The following is a 16956-nucleotide window of genomic DNA, read 5'->3' on the forward strand; positions in this document are numbered from 1 at the left end:
GTCCTCTGATGGCCAGATATCTGATTTGAAAAAACCTTACTTGCCAACATAGCAACAGAAGAAAATCCCTGGAATTTGAGGTTATATTTAATCCCAGGTTAAAATTCTCTATCTTTGAAAGAGTTTAACTGTTTTAGATTCTACCTATAGGTGAGATCATGCAGTGTTTGTCTTTCTGTGGCTGGCTTATTTCGCTTAGCATAATGCCTTCCACTCAGAGAAGCAGAGAGTAGGATGGTGATCACCAGAGGCTTGGGGTAGAGAGAAATGGGAAGATGCTAGTCAAGGGATATGAGCGGTACAAAGTTTCAGTTATGCAGGGTGAATAAGTCTGGAAATGTAATGCACTATAGTTAACAATACTTTATTGTATGCTTGAAATTTGTTTAAAGGGTAGATATTAAGTATTCTCATGACAAAAATTCAAAGAGGACTCGGAAAATTTTTATTAAAGTTATGTATCTTTCACCAATCCATAGACTGATTCTAGAAAAATAAATACCCTTCTCCATTCACCCCTAAAGTAAGGAGGATCAGATTAAGTCACCACTGAGGTCTGGAAGTTTTAATGATGAGTTTGTTTGTGATGATTTCATGTGCTCTGAATAATGATTGCAGCTCTACACTCAACCAAGAGCCTTGTGGACCAAGTGAGATCCAAGTGTCTCAGAGCACATGGAGGAGTACTTATGAGGGCCTGATTCTTCTCTCCTGTATGAAAGGAGATGAGGATTAACTAGTCAGGCTACTTAATTAACTGTAAAGTTAATCTACCCACTATAATTCTGATATAGCAAAGTAAGCCCCACACTCTCTGATCTGGCAGAATGCTACAGTGGAAAAACCTCTGGAGACTGTTAAATAAAAATTATTCACCAGACACTTGTTAAAAATGGCAAGACAGATTTTATCCAAGACTGTTGCAGTAGAGGTCAAGACTATTGCAATAGAGGGGAGAGATTAAGCTCAACTGCAAATACAATGAGGAGAAGTTGGGATTTATAGCCAATGAACAGAGGGAGAGGGTCAGTGGATAGAGAATTACTAAAGGGAGAATGCAAGGATAGGGGGATTCTTGCTAAATTGGCTTAACAGGATTCTTGCTAAAGACAAGCCAAGAACTTTGATACAAGGAGTTAGATGTCTAGGGTGGGGGTTGAGAAATTTGATCAGATATCAAGGGTAGGGGCTTCTTGCTAAACTGATTTAGCAGGATTCTTGCTAAAACTGAGTTTATCCAGGAAAAATGTGTAAGGTCGAGGTTGACACCTAGTTGAGAAGAGGGCTCAGAAGGGCCTAACTAAAATCTCGTCAAGAAGGGAGTCTCTGTCAAGTCAGAAAAATTATTTGGGTTCAAATCCTTGATTTGCCACTTATTAACTTTGTGATTTTGCAAATGTGGGAAAGTCATTAACTGCTCTAAGCTTCAGTTTCTCCTATGTAAAATGGAGATGATCATAACTACCCTACAGAGCCCACAGAGACACCACAAGAATCAAAATCAAGATGAAATGTTGCAGGTGAAAGCTTTTAGTAAATTATAAAGCTTTGCATACATGTAAAGAAGTTATTCCTGCAGGATAGAAAATAAGCCATGGTCAAATGACCATAGCCTTTCCATCTCCCTCTAGTCAGAGTAAGGACATAGGAGTGTGATGGTTCTTCTTGTCAACCTAGGGTTTTACAACAAGAAAGGAAAATCACCAGGATAAAGAGTTTCCACACAATGAAAAGGGAGACTCTAGCACAGTTTTTCTGAGTAGTCGTTATGATCTGGATACTTGCAAGAGCCTTATAACAATATATGATAAATGATATTGCCGCCTCATGACTGCATACTCCTAATCCTAACATATCTTCTCCTAAGGTAGAGCTAGCAGAGGGTAGTCCCCATCATGGGCCAGAGCAACCACACCACTGGGAAGGAATTTGTCTTCCTGGAACTCACTCGCTTCCGGGAGCTAGAGTTTTGCTTGTTTGTGGTCTTCCTTGCTGTGTATGTAACAACTGTGCTGGGTAACGCACTCATTGTGCTGACCATCACCTGTGAGTCCCACCTCCACACTCCCATGTACTTTCTCCTGAGGAACAAATCAGTCCTGGACATTGTTTTTTCAGCTGTCACCGTTCCCAAGTTCCTGGTGGATCTTTTATCAGAGAGGAAAACCATCTCTTACCATGGCTGCATGGTACAGATCTTCTTCTTCCACTTTGCTGGTGGGGCAGATACTTTTTTCCTCTCTGTGATGGCCTATGACAGATACCTTGCAATTGCCAAACCTCTGCATTATGTGACCATTATGAGGAGATCGATTTGGGTGGGTTTGGTGGTCGCCTCTTGGGTGGGTGGTGGTTTGCACTCAATTGTCCAGATAATTCTCTTACTTCCACTCCCCTTCTGTGGTCCCAATGTCCTAGATGCCTTCTACTGTGATGTGCCCCAAGTGGTTAAACTGGCCTGCACTGACACCTTTGCTCTGGAACTCCTTATGATCTCTAACAATGGGCTGGTGACACTCCTGTGGTTCCTCGGGCTCCTGGGGTCCTACACTATTATTCTGGTGATGCTGAGATCTCACTCTGGGGAGGGCCGGCACAAGGCCCTCACCACCTGCACCTCCCACATCCTGGTGGTGACTCTTCACTTTGTGCCTTGCATTTACATCTACTGCCGGCCCTTCACTACACTGCCCATGGACATAGCTGTGTCTATCAATAACACGGTCATCACCCCCATGGTGAACCCCATCATCTACACTCTGAGGAGCCAAGAGATGAAATCAGCCATGAAGAGACTTCAGAGAAGGATTGGGTTTTCTGAGAGCAGTAAACTGGGGTGAGCAGTCAGATTGAGATGGAAATCTAACTCTGATTAATTTCTCAAACCACTATCCTGGGAGTAAGAGACAGCTATCTCTTTTCTCCATGGTCATTTCTCTACATCCTCATAGACGCTTAACTCTATTAGAGGGAATATAGAAACAAAAAGAAGAGATGAGGTTGAACAACATGAGATATTGGGCTTGCAGACTGGGGAGAGGAATGAGGTATAAGACTAAAATCAATAACCTAATGCTATTTTGTTGTAATCTGTGACTCTCATGCCAACATACTTTACCTCACTTTTACCACCTGTAATATGGAAATAACATTGTCTCCTCACAAGGTTGCCAAGAGAGTGAAGAATTACAAATGTTGAGAGGATGATAGCTGCAAAAATTAGTATTGCTCCTGGAATTAATCAGGCATACAAACGATTTCCCTGTTATAATATTCCTAAATGTGCATATATACAGAATATGGATGTATTTCTTTCTCACATGCTTTCTCTAGTGTCTCTGAGATTTCTCTGCCTTCTCTGATTATTCCCAGTTGATTATTAAAATCACTTCTTGATTTAATATTTTGAGTACAGAATCTTCAACATATTTCAATATATTTCACTATTCTCAGATCCCTTCTACAGATTTTCTCACTCAAATTAATCTCAAAAGTACTTGTACAAATTGGGGCTATATCTGCACAAAATCCACAAAGATAATTTATTTTTTGTTAACTTAAACTTCTTTATTCCCTCTATCTTCTCTCCACTTCACTCCCAGGGCTTTTATAGCTGGAGCAAAACTATAGTTTTGTCTATATATGCACAGACAATTCAAGATAAATCACTGGTAAAAAAAAAATACCTTTTCACACGCTCAAGATCCATTTTTGTAGCAGGAGAGAAAAGAAACACATTGTAGGCAGGGCCATTTAGGAATAGCCACTGGGTCTTCTTTGTAATCCACCTCTCTCCAAAGAGGACGATTCTAAAAATGTAATTATGTAGAGAGACAATAAATCTCCCTTCTCTCTTTATTCCTGCTTCAAATTCTACCCTTCAGCCTCCAAAAGTCATTAAAAAATTGGCCAAGAGGAATAAGAAATCTCAGGAAACTTCAACATATAGACCATTCTTTTGAAATTGTTATGATGCATTAATACTTGCAAAATGCTCCTAGTAGATGACATACATTTGTGATTTTCTCTGAGTCCTACAAGACAGAGACATTGGGCCAAGACTCTTAACCACATGGCAGTGCTTCTCAAACTTTTTAAAATTATTGCCCCCCACAAGGAGCTTTATTAGGTATTTTTACTAATTGCTTTCCCACAAGAAAATGTAATACCAAAGATATACTGTATATCTTTTTACACACCAAAGATCTTTGAAGGACCACACATCATTGCAATATCTAAGATTTTTTGGCTACCAATAACCAATTTTTGCCCTCTTGGTCACATTGCCCACACTGAGAATGAATGATAACATGGCATTAGATATTTCTATTAACATGTTTCCCCGAAATTCAAAGAATCACAGAATAAATAGCATATGTCTTCTGGGGCCTTGCAAGAATTTGGAAAGCATAGAAATGTGGGCATCTTTGTTTGTGTGTGTCTGTAAGTGCATGCATATGTATGTGTGTGCACATATGCGTGGATTTGTGTCCAATAATGACTTGGAAAATATTTAATAACTCCCACTGGAACTCCAACACTGTCATAAGAATGTCCATTCTATTTCCACACTCAGATATAATAAAATTCCCTTTGCTAATTCTCATATTAGGCTTGAGCCTAAGGGACTACTGTATGTGATAGGGATGCTTTGGGACCAGATGAAGAGCCATGATGATGTAACTCCCTGAGTCTGCCCTTTCCAATGTGAAGTTTTAAGAGAAGATACCGAAGTCTAATGTAACTAACCTGCAGAAGGACTTCAACTTCTAACATGATATTTCCCCAGAACCATACACACTGAGGCCCAGCTATCCAGTCTCAGATGGCATAAATTCCAGCTTGGATACTGAAGGATTTGGGTAAGAACATTGAACTGTCAGAGTGTGAGACATTGTGGATTATACATGGATAGGATGTGCATGAAAATGTACCTAGTGTATAAGATATTGCAAAAATAGCTGACAATTTTAGTAACGGAAAACAAAGAAGTAGATTTTAAATACTGGAAAAGGAGGAATGTCTCCTTAAGAAGAAGGAGCCACAGAGATGGAGTCAGCATGGTAAAAGAGAAAGCAGCTCGTATTTGATGGAACAATTGAGTTGCATATAAGGAGCAGATTTTATTCTAGCTTAGGGTTTGTCCATGGGATCATGGAGCCTCTTTCCACAACATTGGTGCTTCCTTAAAAAACATAATCTTAACCTCAAATTATCTTAAAAACTGTGGAGGTTTCAAAGGCAACCCTATTTCCATACACTGCCCATGACTCACTGGGTCTCTTTAGCCTTTGATCCAGAGCCTGTCTTATTCCTGAACCCAATGACCCAGAGCTGAAGGCTCAAGTCCACTTGGTTAATTCATGCAGGTTTATGGAAACAAAAATAGTTAAGTTGGTTCAAAGAGAAGTTGTACTTCTATTGAATCGCATTTTATTGCTATTCAATAGAATATTCTACATATGTCTTCATAAATAACCCTCATGATAGGCAGGTCAGATTCTGTTTTCAGGAAAAAGGGAAAGGAATCAAGTTAATTGAATGTCCACTCTGATCTTGGTACTTTACAAACATGATCATAGTTACTCCTTATGCCACCCATTGAAGTAAGTGGTATGCTTCCCAGTTTGCAGAGGAATAAATTGAAGGAAAATAAAGAACTTGCTCCATGTAACAAATGAGGAAGAGGCAAAATTCCAACCCAAATTTGCCCTACCTGAAAACTCTTAACATTGCCCTACACCACATCACATTAGATTGCCCTCACATTTTACAACTGAGGATCCAAGGAACAGAGAGGCAATGGGACTTTCTCAAGGTCACAAAGGTGTTTTATAGCCTGGATCAGAAAACAAATCTCTATCTGGCATCCCTCAGGCCATGTCAAAGATGTTAACAAAAGAGTTTCTTAGCCTGTCTTCGTCAAGATCCTTCTCCCTCGCTCACATTCCAATGCCAATGCTTATAAGTAATGATGTGCACTTACCAGCTAGATTTATAAATTTAAGAAACATTTATTGAGGGCCTGGCCCTGTGGCCGAGTGGTTAAGTTCATGCAATCTGCTTGGGCAGTCCAGGGTTTTGCCGGTTCAGAGCCAGGGCATGGACATGGCACCCCTCAGGCCACGGTGAGGCAGCATCCCACACAGCACAACCAGAGGCACTCACAACTGAAATATACAACTATGTACTTGGGGGCTTTGGGGAAAAGAAGGGAAAAAAAGAAAATTGGCAACAGATGTTAGCTCAGGTGTCAATCTTTAAAAAAGCAACAAAACATTTATTGAGCACCTAACGCATGCCCCATACTAAGTGAAGATTTGATGATATTAGGATGGATGAAATACTCAGCAGACAGGATGAACTTGAGGTATAATAGGGAAATTATAGCGTGCTAAGGGAAAAGAGACATATAATTAGAAGAAACTGTTAAAAATACCAGAAGAGAAGTCAGTGCAGGGAATGAGTCACAAAGGGGTGTCAGGGAAGTTTTCACAGAAGAGGAGTCTCTGGACCCGAGCGTCGAAAGGTCAGTGTTTGTGAAGATGGATAGATGGGAGATTCTGAGAGTAGGGAGGATATGGTAGGTAGAGGGAGCAACAGGATCACAGATCCAAAGGCATAAGAATGTGTATAACATTTAAACACCTGAAACAGAATCAAAGGAAACAGGGCACTAGATAATATCGAAGATGGAGGGAAGTCTTAGATGCTATAAGAAAAGTTTAATCTTTATTCTATAAGCAATAGGGAACTACTAGAAATTTTCCAGCAAGGGAATAAATGGTCCCATTTATGACTTGTGAAGATATTTCTGCAAACAACAGAGAGGATGAATTAGAGAAAACTACACCGAAGAAAAGGAGACCAGTTACAGAACTCCTGCAACAATCTGAGGAGAAGCGATAAAGGTTTAAGTGAGGATGAGGAGAATGGGACAAATTGAGAGAAGTGAAAAAAGTAGTACCCTCAGGAGAGTTTTAACAGTGCCCAGGTCTCTTGCATGTGGGTGGCTCAATATAAGTCTTTTGGATAAAACATACTGCCTATCAGTACATGCTGTGGAGGTAAGTGTGCCCTCAGAGACTGAATAAACTGGGAAAACAAGACAAGTCATCAAATTCTCCAGAGCAAATGAGAGGCAACATGTGTTTTGGGCTTATTTATCCACATAGTTTTTCAAGACTCTTACCTTCCCAAAGTTTGTTTTTACACAGACCAATCATGATGCTTCCCAGTTGGGCACTGATCTGGACAGTGACCATCTATCAATAAGGTAATGCCAGGTGATTCAGGCAGATGCTTAGGCTGAGGATGGCTTTTACCTATAACTCTGAGTTAACTTTGTGACCACTGCCACCATCATAAATCTTCTTATAAATTATTGAAATGACATGGGCTGAATGTCAAAGTCTAACTCCATCACTAGCTTCCTGCGTGATCTTATACTTGTCACTTGGGCCTCTTAAGAACTTTATTTTTCCTTAATTGATCTTCAAACAACCAAGGGTTGCTTACTCCTGACTCATACGGGAAAAATACAAGGAAATAAAAATCCTCTAAGTTGGATCTGCCCCTTCCTCCTCAGCCACGACTCTATGGTAAGAGAACATACCAACCCTCAGGGATGGGGAACAACCATTGCTTCCATCTTGTGTTTATTTTACTCCATCAGAAAGTGAAAATCCCAAGCTCACTAGAAACTGTTTATCTTTTATAGGAAGGGCACAGGAGGAAATTCACATTTACCTGTACTGCCTACATTTCTGTGGTAACCTTGAATTTCATGCTCGTTCTCTATGTATGCATGTCTGGACCTTTGTGAACATAATCATCTCCATCACCATCTTTGTCAACTTCTTTGTGTTAAATTCATCATTTACCCTTGACCTCTTAGTATCTATGAAATGAAATAAAACATTGAAGAGAAGATGTCATTTCTGAAAGGTCTAAAATTCCATTGATGGAAAGAGGAAATTGAGGAGCTAATAAAACTCACCACTGAAAGTTCTGTAGAGTGTTCCTTACACAAATTATTCATGGATTTATATATTTTGAAACTGGCAGGCAGTGTGGTATAATGGAAAGATCCTAGAACTAAGAGACAGAAGAAAACTGTGTTACTTTTTCTCTGCCACTGGTTTTCTGAATTACTTTGGAAAATTGGCTTATACTTATTGATTTCAGTTTTGGTATTATTAAAGTGGGAATAACAGCTTTCTCCCTAAACTCAGAGGGATATTAGGAAATTTTATTGTAATTAAGTGTGCAGTAGCTTTTAAAACAATAATATGCTGTTCAAATTGACCCATATCATCTTGTTACTGAAAGGCATTTGAGGGTTGATTTATTCCAATGGCTTTTAAGCCATAGAAACAAAGTGAAACTTGAATAAAATCAGAGCTGCTCTGATTCATGAAGATGTAGGGAACCCATAATTCCTTCCATAAAGCCTTCCTTAGATCTCTTCCTCAGCAACTTCTAGGGGTGAACTGTAAAAGATCACAAAGTCCCCAATCAAGTACGGTAGGAAAGCAAATGATCTAGCTCAAAACTCAACTTGTACTAATGAGGGAACTGAAGCAAGTAGAACTGAGTGATTTCCCTGGTAACACAGCTAGTTCATGAAGAATAAGATATATTTATGTATGTTCATTTTCTGTATGAGGTAAAACTTTGATTTCATTACCTAAGTAATATTATTTCTTTCCAAGCTGTACTTGGAGGAGGAAATATCATCCAATGGCCCTGAGAAATCATACCAGGGTGTCTGAATTCATTTTTTGTGGCCTTACCCAGTCTCAAGAGTTAAGCTTGCTCTTATTTTTATTTTTAGCTGTGATTTATGTAACAACTGTGTTAGCAAATGTTGCCATCATGGTCACTGTGACCTGTGAGCCTCGCCTTCACACCCCCATGTACTTCCTGCTCCGCAATCTCTCTGTCTTGGACATCTGCTTCTCCTCCATCACTGCTCCGAAGGTCCTAGCTGACCTTCTTTCAAGGAGAAAGACCATCTCCTTCAACGGTTGCATCACACAGATGTTTTTCTTCCACCTCCTCGGTGGAGCAGACATTTTTTCTCTCTCTGTGATGGCCTTTGATCGCTACATGGCCATCTCCAAGCCCCTGCACTATGTGACCATCATGAGTAGGGGGAGATGCACTGCCCTCATTGTGGCTTCCTGGATGGGGGGCTTTGTCCACTCCATTGTGCAGGTCTCCCTTTTGCCACCCCTCCCCTTCTGTGGACCTAATGTTGTTGATGGCTTCTATTGTGATGTCCCGCAGGTGCTCAAACTCGCCTGCACTGACACCTTTGTCATTGAGCTTTTAATGATTTCCAACAATGGCCTGGTCACTACCCTGTGGTTTGTCCTTCTTCTTGTGTCATACACAGTGATCTTGATGATGCTGAGAACTCAAACTGGAGAAGGCAGGAAGAAAGCCATCTGTACCTGCACAGCCCACATCACTGTGGTGACACTGCACTTTGTGCCCTGCATCTATGTCTATGCCCGGCCCTTCACTGCCCTCCCCATGGACAGAGCTGTCTCCATCACCTTCACTGTCATCATCCCTGTTCTGAACCCCATGATTTACACCCTGAGGAACCAAGAGATGAAGTCATCCATGAGAAGACTGAAGAGAAGAATCATGCTTTCTGAAAGGGGATAGCCTGATTACAGATTGTGGATCAAGCTGCAAGAATATAATTGAGATATTTTCTTAAAATATTAGCTGTCACATATTGTCATGCCTCAACCATAAATAGACGAGTATAGCAAGATGGCACAGGCACAAAGGATCAGCTACCTGGCACAACGATATTGAGAAGGAACACCAGCAAGAAATTAAGCAGATAGAACATAGTCCTTAAAGAGCAATTGACAGCAAGCAGGGCACAAACGTGAAATACTGTAGAAGTTCTTGGTGTCCAGGCAATGGGATGAAAGATAGGACTGTGGTGTCCAGACATGCAGTAGGCAACAGGGACACAACCATTCAGTATGTGTAGAGACTTAGTTTTAAGGATCTTCATTGTCTTTCACTCCCTGTGACTTCCTAACAGTTGGATGTGACCTAGAACTTATACAGTCTTATTTTTAAAGCTCCAATGTATGCCTACAGCAAGGGTAAGAATCTGGAACTACCTGTCTAACTGTTCATACTATTGCCTCAGACATAAGTTAGTTTGACTAGTTGAAAAAGGAAAAGCTGTATCTAAGCCAATAAATATTTTTTTCCTATGTGCACTTCTTTGTCATTTCCCTTACCACAGTGCATTAAAGAGCTCCAGAGAAATTAGCAGATCTAATTCTCCATTATATTCGCAGTGTCTAGAAAAGTGCCTGACCTGTAAGAAGCTATTAGTGTTTGTTCATTGAATTTGTGGCATGGAAGGAAAGGAATTTATATAAGAGTATGACATCAGTTCTACTTAATCATGGTTTTTAGAATTTATTTATTTATTTTTATTGAAGTAACATTGGATTATAACATTATAAAACTTTCAGGTGTACATTAAAATATATTTCAAATTCTGTGTAGATTACATCATGTTCACCACCCAAAGACTAATTACGATCCGTCACCACACATGTGTGCCTAATCACCCTTTTTGCCCTCCTCCCTTCCCACTTCCCCTCTGGTAACCAGAAATCCAGTCTCTGTTGTTATCTTTTTGTTTGTCCTTTCTTTTAATCTTCTACTTAAGAGTGAGATCATAGAGTATTTTACTTTCTCTGTCTGACTTATTTCACTCAGCATAATACCTTCAAGGTCCATCCATGTTGTCACAAATGGCCAGATTTCAACATTTCTTATGACTGAGTAGTATTCCATTGTGTATATATACTACATCTTCTTTATCCATTTGTCCCTTGATCAGGACCTAGGTTGCTTCCAAGTCTTGGCTGTTGTGAATCGTGCTGCAATGAACATAGGGGTGCATGTATCTTTATGAATTTGTGTTTTCAAGTTCTTTGGATAAAGACTCAGCAGTGGAATAGCTGGATCATATGGTAGATCCATTCTTAATTTTCTGATTTCATAATTTTCTGAAACTCCATACTGTTTTCCATGGCAGCTGCACCAGTTTACACTTCCACCAGGAGTGTACAAGGGTTCCCTTCTCTCCGCATCCTCCCCAACATTTGCTGTTTCCTGTCTTGTTAATTATAGTCATTCTGACCAGAGTGAGGTCATATCTCATTGCAATTTGATTTATTTTTCTCTGATAGTTAATAATGTTGAACATCTTTGCCTGTGCCTGTTGGCCATTCATATGTTTTCTTTGGAGAAATCTCTGTTCAGATCTTTTGTCCATTTTTTAATTGGGTTGTTAGTTTTTTTATTGTTGAGATTTATGAGTTCCTTCTATATTTTGGGTATTAACACCTTATATAGGGTTTGCAAATATCTTCTCCCAATTTCTAGGTTGTCTTTTCATTTTATTGATGGTTTCTGTTGCTGTGCAGAAGCTTTTTAGTTTGATGTCATCCTGTAGGTTTATTGTTTTACTATTGTTTATCTTGCCTGGTCAGACATGGTATTTGAAAGACTGCTGGAAAGACCGATGTCAAAGAGGGTATTGAGTATATTTTCTTCTAGAAGTTTCATGTTTTCAGTTCTCACATTCAAGGATTTAATCCATTTTGAGTTGATTTTTGTGCGTGGTGTAAGATAATAGTCTGCTTCCATTCTTTTGCACGTGACTGTCCAGTTTTCACATGATTTATTGAAGAGACTCTCCTCTATCCATTATATGCTCTTGGCTCCCTTGTCAAAAATTAGTTGTCCATAAATGTGCGGGTTTATTTCTGGGCTCTTGATTCTGTTCCATTGATCTATGTGTCTCTTTTTGTGCTATTACCAAGCTTGTTTTTTTACTAAACCTTTGTAGTATATTTTGAAATCTGGGGTTGTGGTACCTCCAGCTTTATTCTTTTTCCTCAGCATTGCTTTGGCTATTCGGGGTCTTTTGTTGTTCCATATAAATTGTAGGATTCTTTGTTCTATTTCTGTGAAAGAATGATGTTGGAAGTTTGATAGGAATTGCGTTGAATCTATAGATTGCTTTAGGAAGGATGGATATTTTAACTATGGTAATTCTTCCAATCCAAGAGCATGGAATATCTTTCCATTTCTTTGTATCTTCTTCAATTTCTTTCAACAATGTTTTATAGTTGTTGGTATACAGATCTTTCACCTCCTTGGTTAAGGATATTCCTAGGTATTTTATTGTTTTTGTTGCACTTGTAAATGGTATTATATTCTTAATTTCTCTTTCTGCTACTTCGTTGTTAGTGTATAGAAACGGGACCGATTTTTGTATGTTGATGTTGCATCCTGCAACTTGACTGTATTCATTTATTATTTCTAAAAGATTTTTTAGTGGATTCCTTATGGTTTTCTACATATAAAATCATGTCGTCTGCAAAGAGTGACAGTTTTACTTCTTTTCCTATTTGGATCCCTTTTATTTCTTTTTCTTGACTGATTGCTCTAGCTGAGACTTCCAATATGATGTAAAATAAGAGTGGTGACAGTGGGCATCCTTTTCTGGTTCCAGTTCTTAGACGGATAGCTTTCCGTTTTTCTCGATTGAGAATAATATTAGCTGTGGGTTTGTCATATATGGCCTTTATTATTTTGAGGTATTTTCCTTCTATACCCATTTTATTTAGAGTTCTTATCATAAATGGATACTGTATCTTGTCAAATGCTTTCTCTGCATCTATTGAGATGATCATGTGATTTTTATTCTTCATTTTGTTAATGTGGTGTATCACATTGATAGATTTGCACATGTTGAACCATCCTTGCATCCCTGGAATGAAACCCACTAAATCATGATGTATGATCTTTTTAAGGTACTGTTGTATTAGATTTTCTAGTATTTTGTTGAGTTTTATTTTCATCGATGTTCATCAGTGATATTGGCCTGTAATTTTCATTTTTTGTATTGTCCTTGTCTGGTTTAGATATCAGGATAATGTTGGCTTCATAGAAAGATTTAGGAAGGCTTGCCTCCTCTACAAATTTGTGTAACAGTTTGAGAAGGATAGGTATTATGTATTCTTTGAATGTTTTGTAGAATTCACCAGGGAAGCCGTCTGGCTTTTGTTTTTTGGTAGGCAATGATTACTGTTTTGATCTCCATACTGGTGATTGGTCTATTCAAATACTCTACTTCTTCTTGATCCAGTTTTGGAAGGTTGTATGATTCTAACAATTTATCTATTTCTTCAAGATTATCCAATTTGTTGGCATATAGCTTTTCATAATATTCTCTTATAATCTTTTGTAATTCTGAGATGTCCATTGTAATTTCTCCTCTTTCATTTCTGATTTTGTTTATTTGAGGCTTCTCTCTTTTTTTCTCGGTGCTTCTAGCTAAAGATTTGCTAATTTGGTTTATCTTTTCAAAGAACGAGCTCTTGCTTTCATTAATTTTTTCTATTTTTTTTCAGTCTCTATTTCCTTTATTTCTGCTCTGATTTTTATTATTTCCTTCCTTCTACTGATTTGGGGCTTTGTCTTCTTCTTCTTTTTCCACTTCCTTTAGGTGCACTGTTAGTTTATTTGGGGTATTTCTTGTTTGTTGAGGCAGGCCAGAATTGCTATAAACTTCCCTCTTAGAAGCACTTTTGCTGTACCTCATAGATTTTATCATGTTGTATTTTCATTTTCTTTTGTCTGCCAGTATTTTTTATTTCTCCTTTGATTTCACTGACCCAATCGTTGCTCAGTAGCATTTTGTTTATTCATCACATTTTTGTGGCTTTTCTGATTTTCTTCCTGTAGCTGATTTCTAGTTTCTTACCTTTGTAGTCTGAAAAGATGCTTGGTATTATTTCAGTTTTCTTAAATTTATTGTGACTTGTTTTGTAGCCTAATATGTGATCAGTCCTGGAGAATGTCCCATGTGCATTTGAAAACAATATGTATTTTGTGGTTTGGGGATGGAATGTTCTATATATATATCTACTAAGTCAATCTGGTCTAATGTGTCATTTAAGGCCAATGTTTCCTCATTGATCTTCTGTTTGGGTAACCTATCCATTGGTGTAAGTGGAATGTTAAAGTCCTCTATTATTATTGTGTTACTGCATATTTCTCCTTTTATGTCTGTTAATGATTACTTTATATATTTAGGGGCTCCTATATTGGCTTCATAGATATTTACAAGTGTTGTATCTTCTTGTTGCTTTGTTCCCTTTATCATTATGTAGTGCCCTTCTTTGTCTCTTGTTATAGTTTTTGTTTTAAAATCTATTTTGTCTGATATAAGTATTGCTACCCCTGCTTTGCTTTCTTTGCCATTTGCATGGAATATTTTTTTCCATCCTTTCACTTTCAGTTTGTGAGTGCCTTTAGGTCTGAAGTGTGTTTTTTATATGCAGCATATATATGAGTCTTGTTTTTTTTATCCAGTTGGCCACCCTATGCCTTTTGATTGGAGCCTTTAGTCCACTGACATTTAAAGTAGCTATTGATAAGTATGTATTTATTGCCATTTTGTTACTTTTCGTTTTCTAGATGTTTTAGTAGTTCTCTGTTCATTCTCCTTCTCTTGCGGTTTTATGGCTTTCTTTAGTAATGTGTTTGATTTCTTTCCTCTCACTTATTTGTTCACTTATTAGAGGTTTCTGATTTGTGATTACCATGAGGTTCCCATATACTATTCTACATATACAGCAATCTATATTGAGTTGATAGTCTCTTTAGCTTGAGCTCTTGTAAAATCTCTAATCTCTTACTCCCCTCCTCCCACATTTTATGTTTTTGAAATAATATCTAATTTCTTATTTTGTGTGTGTCTATTCATTACCCTCTTATTGTTGAAATAGGTAATTTTAGTACTTTTGTCTTTTAACCCTCATATTATCTTCAGAGGTGGTTGATCTGCTGCCTTTACTGTATTTTTGCCTTTACCAGAGATTTTTATTATCTGTTTGGTTTTTTGATAATTTTCTTATCCCTATTTGTGATCTTCTCTTTCCCACTTAAATAAGTCCCTTCAGCATTTCTTTTAGAACTTGTTTCATAGTAGTAAACTCCTTTAATTTTTGCATGTCTGGGAAGCTCTTTATCTCTCCTTCCATTCTGAATGATAATCTTGCTGAAGAGAGTATTCTTGGCTGTAGCTTTTTTTCCTTTCAGCACTTTAAATATGTCATTCCACTCTCTTCTAGCCTTTAGGGTTTGGGCTGAGAAGAGCACCAATAGCCTTATGGGCTTTCCTTTGTATGTCATTTATGGCCCATCTTTGCTGCTTTTAAGATTCTCTCTTTATCTTTAATTGCGGACATTTTAACTATAATGTGTCTTGGTCTGGGTCTCTTTGGGATTATCTTGTTTGGTGTTCTCTGTGTTTCCTGTACTTGGGTGTCTGTTTCCTTCCTTAGGTTAGGAAAGTTTTCATCTATTATTTCTTCAAATAGATTATCTGCCCTTTTGTCTCTATCTTCTCCTTCTGGGACACATATAATACGAATGTTAGTGTGCTTGATATGGTCCCAAAGTTCTCTTAGACTGTCCTCATTCTTTTAAATTCTTTTTTCTTTTATGTGTTCAGCTTGGGTGATTTCCTCTAGTCTTTCATCCAGCTTGCTGATCCTTTCTGTATCATCTACTCGGCTATTAAGTCCCTCTAGTGAATTTTTCATTTCCAGTATTGTATTCTTCATTTCTGACTGGTTCTTTTTGAGATTTTCTAATTTTTTGTTGATGTTCTCAGTGTGTTCATCCAGTCTTCTCCCAATATCTATGAGAATCCCTATGAGTTTTTGCTTGAAATCTTTGTCAGGTAGATTGCTTATTTCTGTTTCATTTAATTCTTTTTGGGAGGGGGGTTGTCCTGTTCCTTCGCATGGAATGTATTCCTTTGCCTACTGATTATGCCTCTTTCTCTGTGCTTATTTCTATGTATTAGGTGAGTCAGCCATGTCAACTGATCTTGGAGAAGTGGCTTTATGTAAGAAAAGCCTTTAGAGGCCCAGTAGTGTGCTTCCCTCTCATCAGCAGTCCAAATGATCCATGAGTGACCGCTGTGAGTGCTATTTATGTCCTTCTGCTGTGTCAGGGTTGCTCTTACTGCAGATACTCAAGGAGTCTAGTCTTTCACTCCCTGGCCAGCTGTTTGTAAATTGGGTTTGGGGAGCCCCAGCAGCATTGGCAACAAGATCTAATAGCACACTTTTGTTGCAGTTTTCCTGTTACTTGAGTAGGTACCCAATGTAGTTGGTTGCTAGGCTCAGGGGATAACAGTTGCTGTAGGCCTCAGGCTTGCAAGGCTATTGTCAGCTCTCTTAGAATCACAGTTCTGGGGGCACAGGCCCTAGGCATGGGGAGCACTCAACTGTTTCAGGCTTCAAAAGGTGGGGCAAATCTTGTTTGTGGGTTTTTGTGAAGCACAAGTCTTCTGCCACTGATAAGCGCCCCCCCTCGCCCCCAGTCCACACACACCATAAACACAGTCCTGGCTCATGAATACTTCCTGATCTCCTGAAGCATACTCTGTAACCCCACTGTAGATGCCCCCACCACTCCACCAATGCCCCCCACAGTTCACCTGGTCCTCACACAGGCCCTGCTCCACAGAGGTGGACACACCAGCCTGTCTGTACAGGATTAAGGTACCCAGTCTACACAGGCTGACAAGTAGCATGAGGGCTTGTTGTTACGTGGTTCCAGTCCCTAGAGTGGGCTGCCTGCCCGGGATGAACTGAATTAAATCCACTCTTTATTGGGTGCAGGGGTGTGGCAGACCCTTGAACTAACAAGCCAGGGGAAGAACGCCAATGGCATCTGCCAGTATCTATGTCAGCTCTCCTGTACTTGGTCACAACAATGGCTGCCACTAATGTCTCAGTCTCTGGAGAGGTCTCATCACTCACTGAGATGCACCCAGAGCCTGCCAGGTGAGTCTCTTTTCACCAAAGGACTGTG

At 39.0% G+C, this 16956-nt stretch overlaps 2 protein-coding genes across 2 annotated transcripts; both read left to right on the forward strand.

Annotated features, from left to right (window-relative positions):
- Window positions 1–1895: 1895 nt before the first annotated feature.
- LOC138916838 (olfactory receptor 4D6-like) lies at window positions 1896–2840 on the forward strand. Its single transcript, XM_070230445.1, has one exon. The coding sequence runs from the start codon at window positions 1896–1898 to the stop codon at window positions 2838–2840; it is 945 nt and encodes a 314-aa protein (XP_070086546.1).
- Window positions 2841–8742: 5902 nt separating this feature from the next.
- LOC138916839 (olfactory receptor 4D11-like) lies at window positions 8743–9678 on the forward strand. Its single transcript, XM_070230446.1, has one exon. It carries the CDS (start codon window positions 8743–8745, stop codon window positions 9676–9678), a length of 936 nt encoding a protein of 311 aa, XP_070086547.1.
- The last annotated feature ends 7278 nt before the right edge of the window (window positions 9679–16956 follow it).

This window comes from Equus caballus, chromosome 12 (genome assembly GCF_041296265.1).
Source record: "Equus caballus isolate H_3958 breed thoroughbred chromosome 12, TB-T2T, whole genome shotgun sequence".
Lineage (NCBI taxonomy): Eukaryota > Metazoa > Chordata > Mammalia > Perissodactyla > Equidae > Equus > Equus caballus.

Coding starts and splice junctions, on each gene's coding strand:
- LOC138916838 (XM_070230445.1), top strand. CDS start 1,896: ATGGGCCAGAGCAACCACACCACTGGGAAGGAATTTGTCTTCCTGGAA.
- LOC138916839 (XM_070230446.1), top strand. CDS start 8,743: ATGGCCCTGAGAAATCATACCAGGGTGTCTGAATTCATTTTTTGTGGC.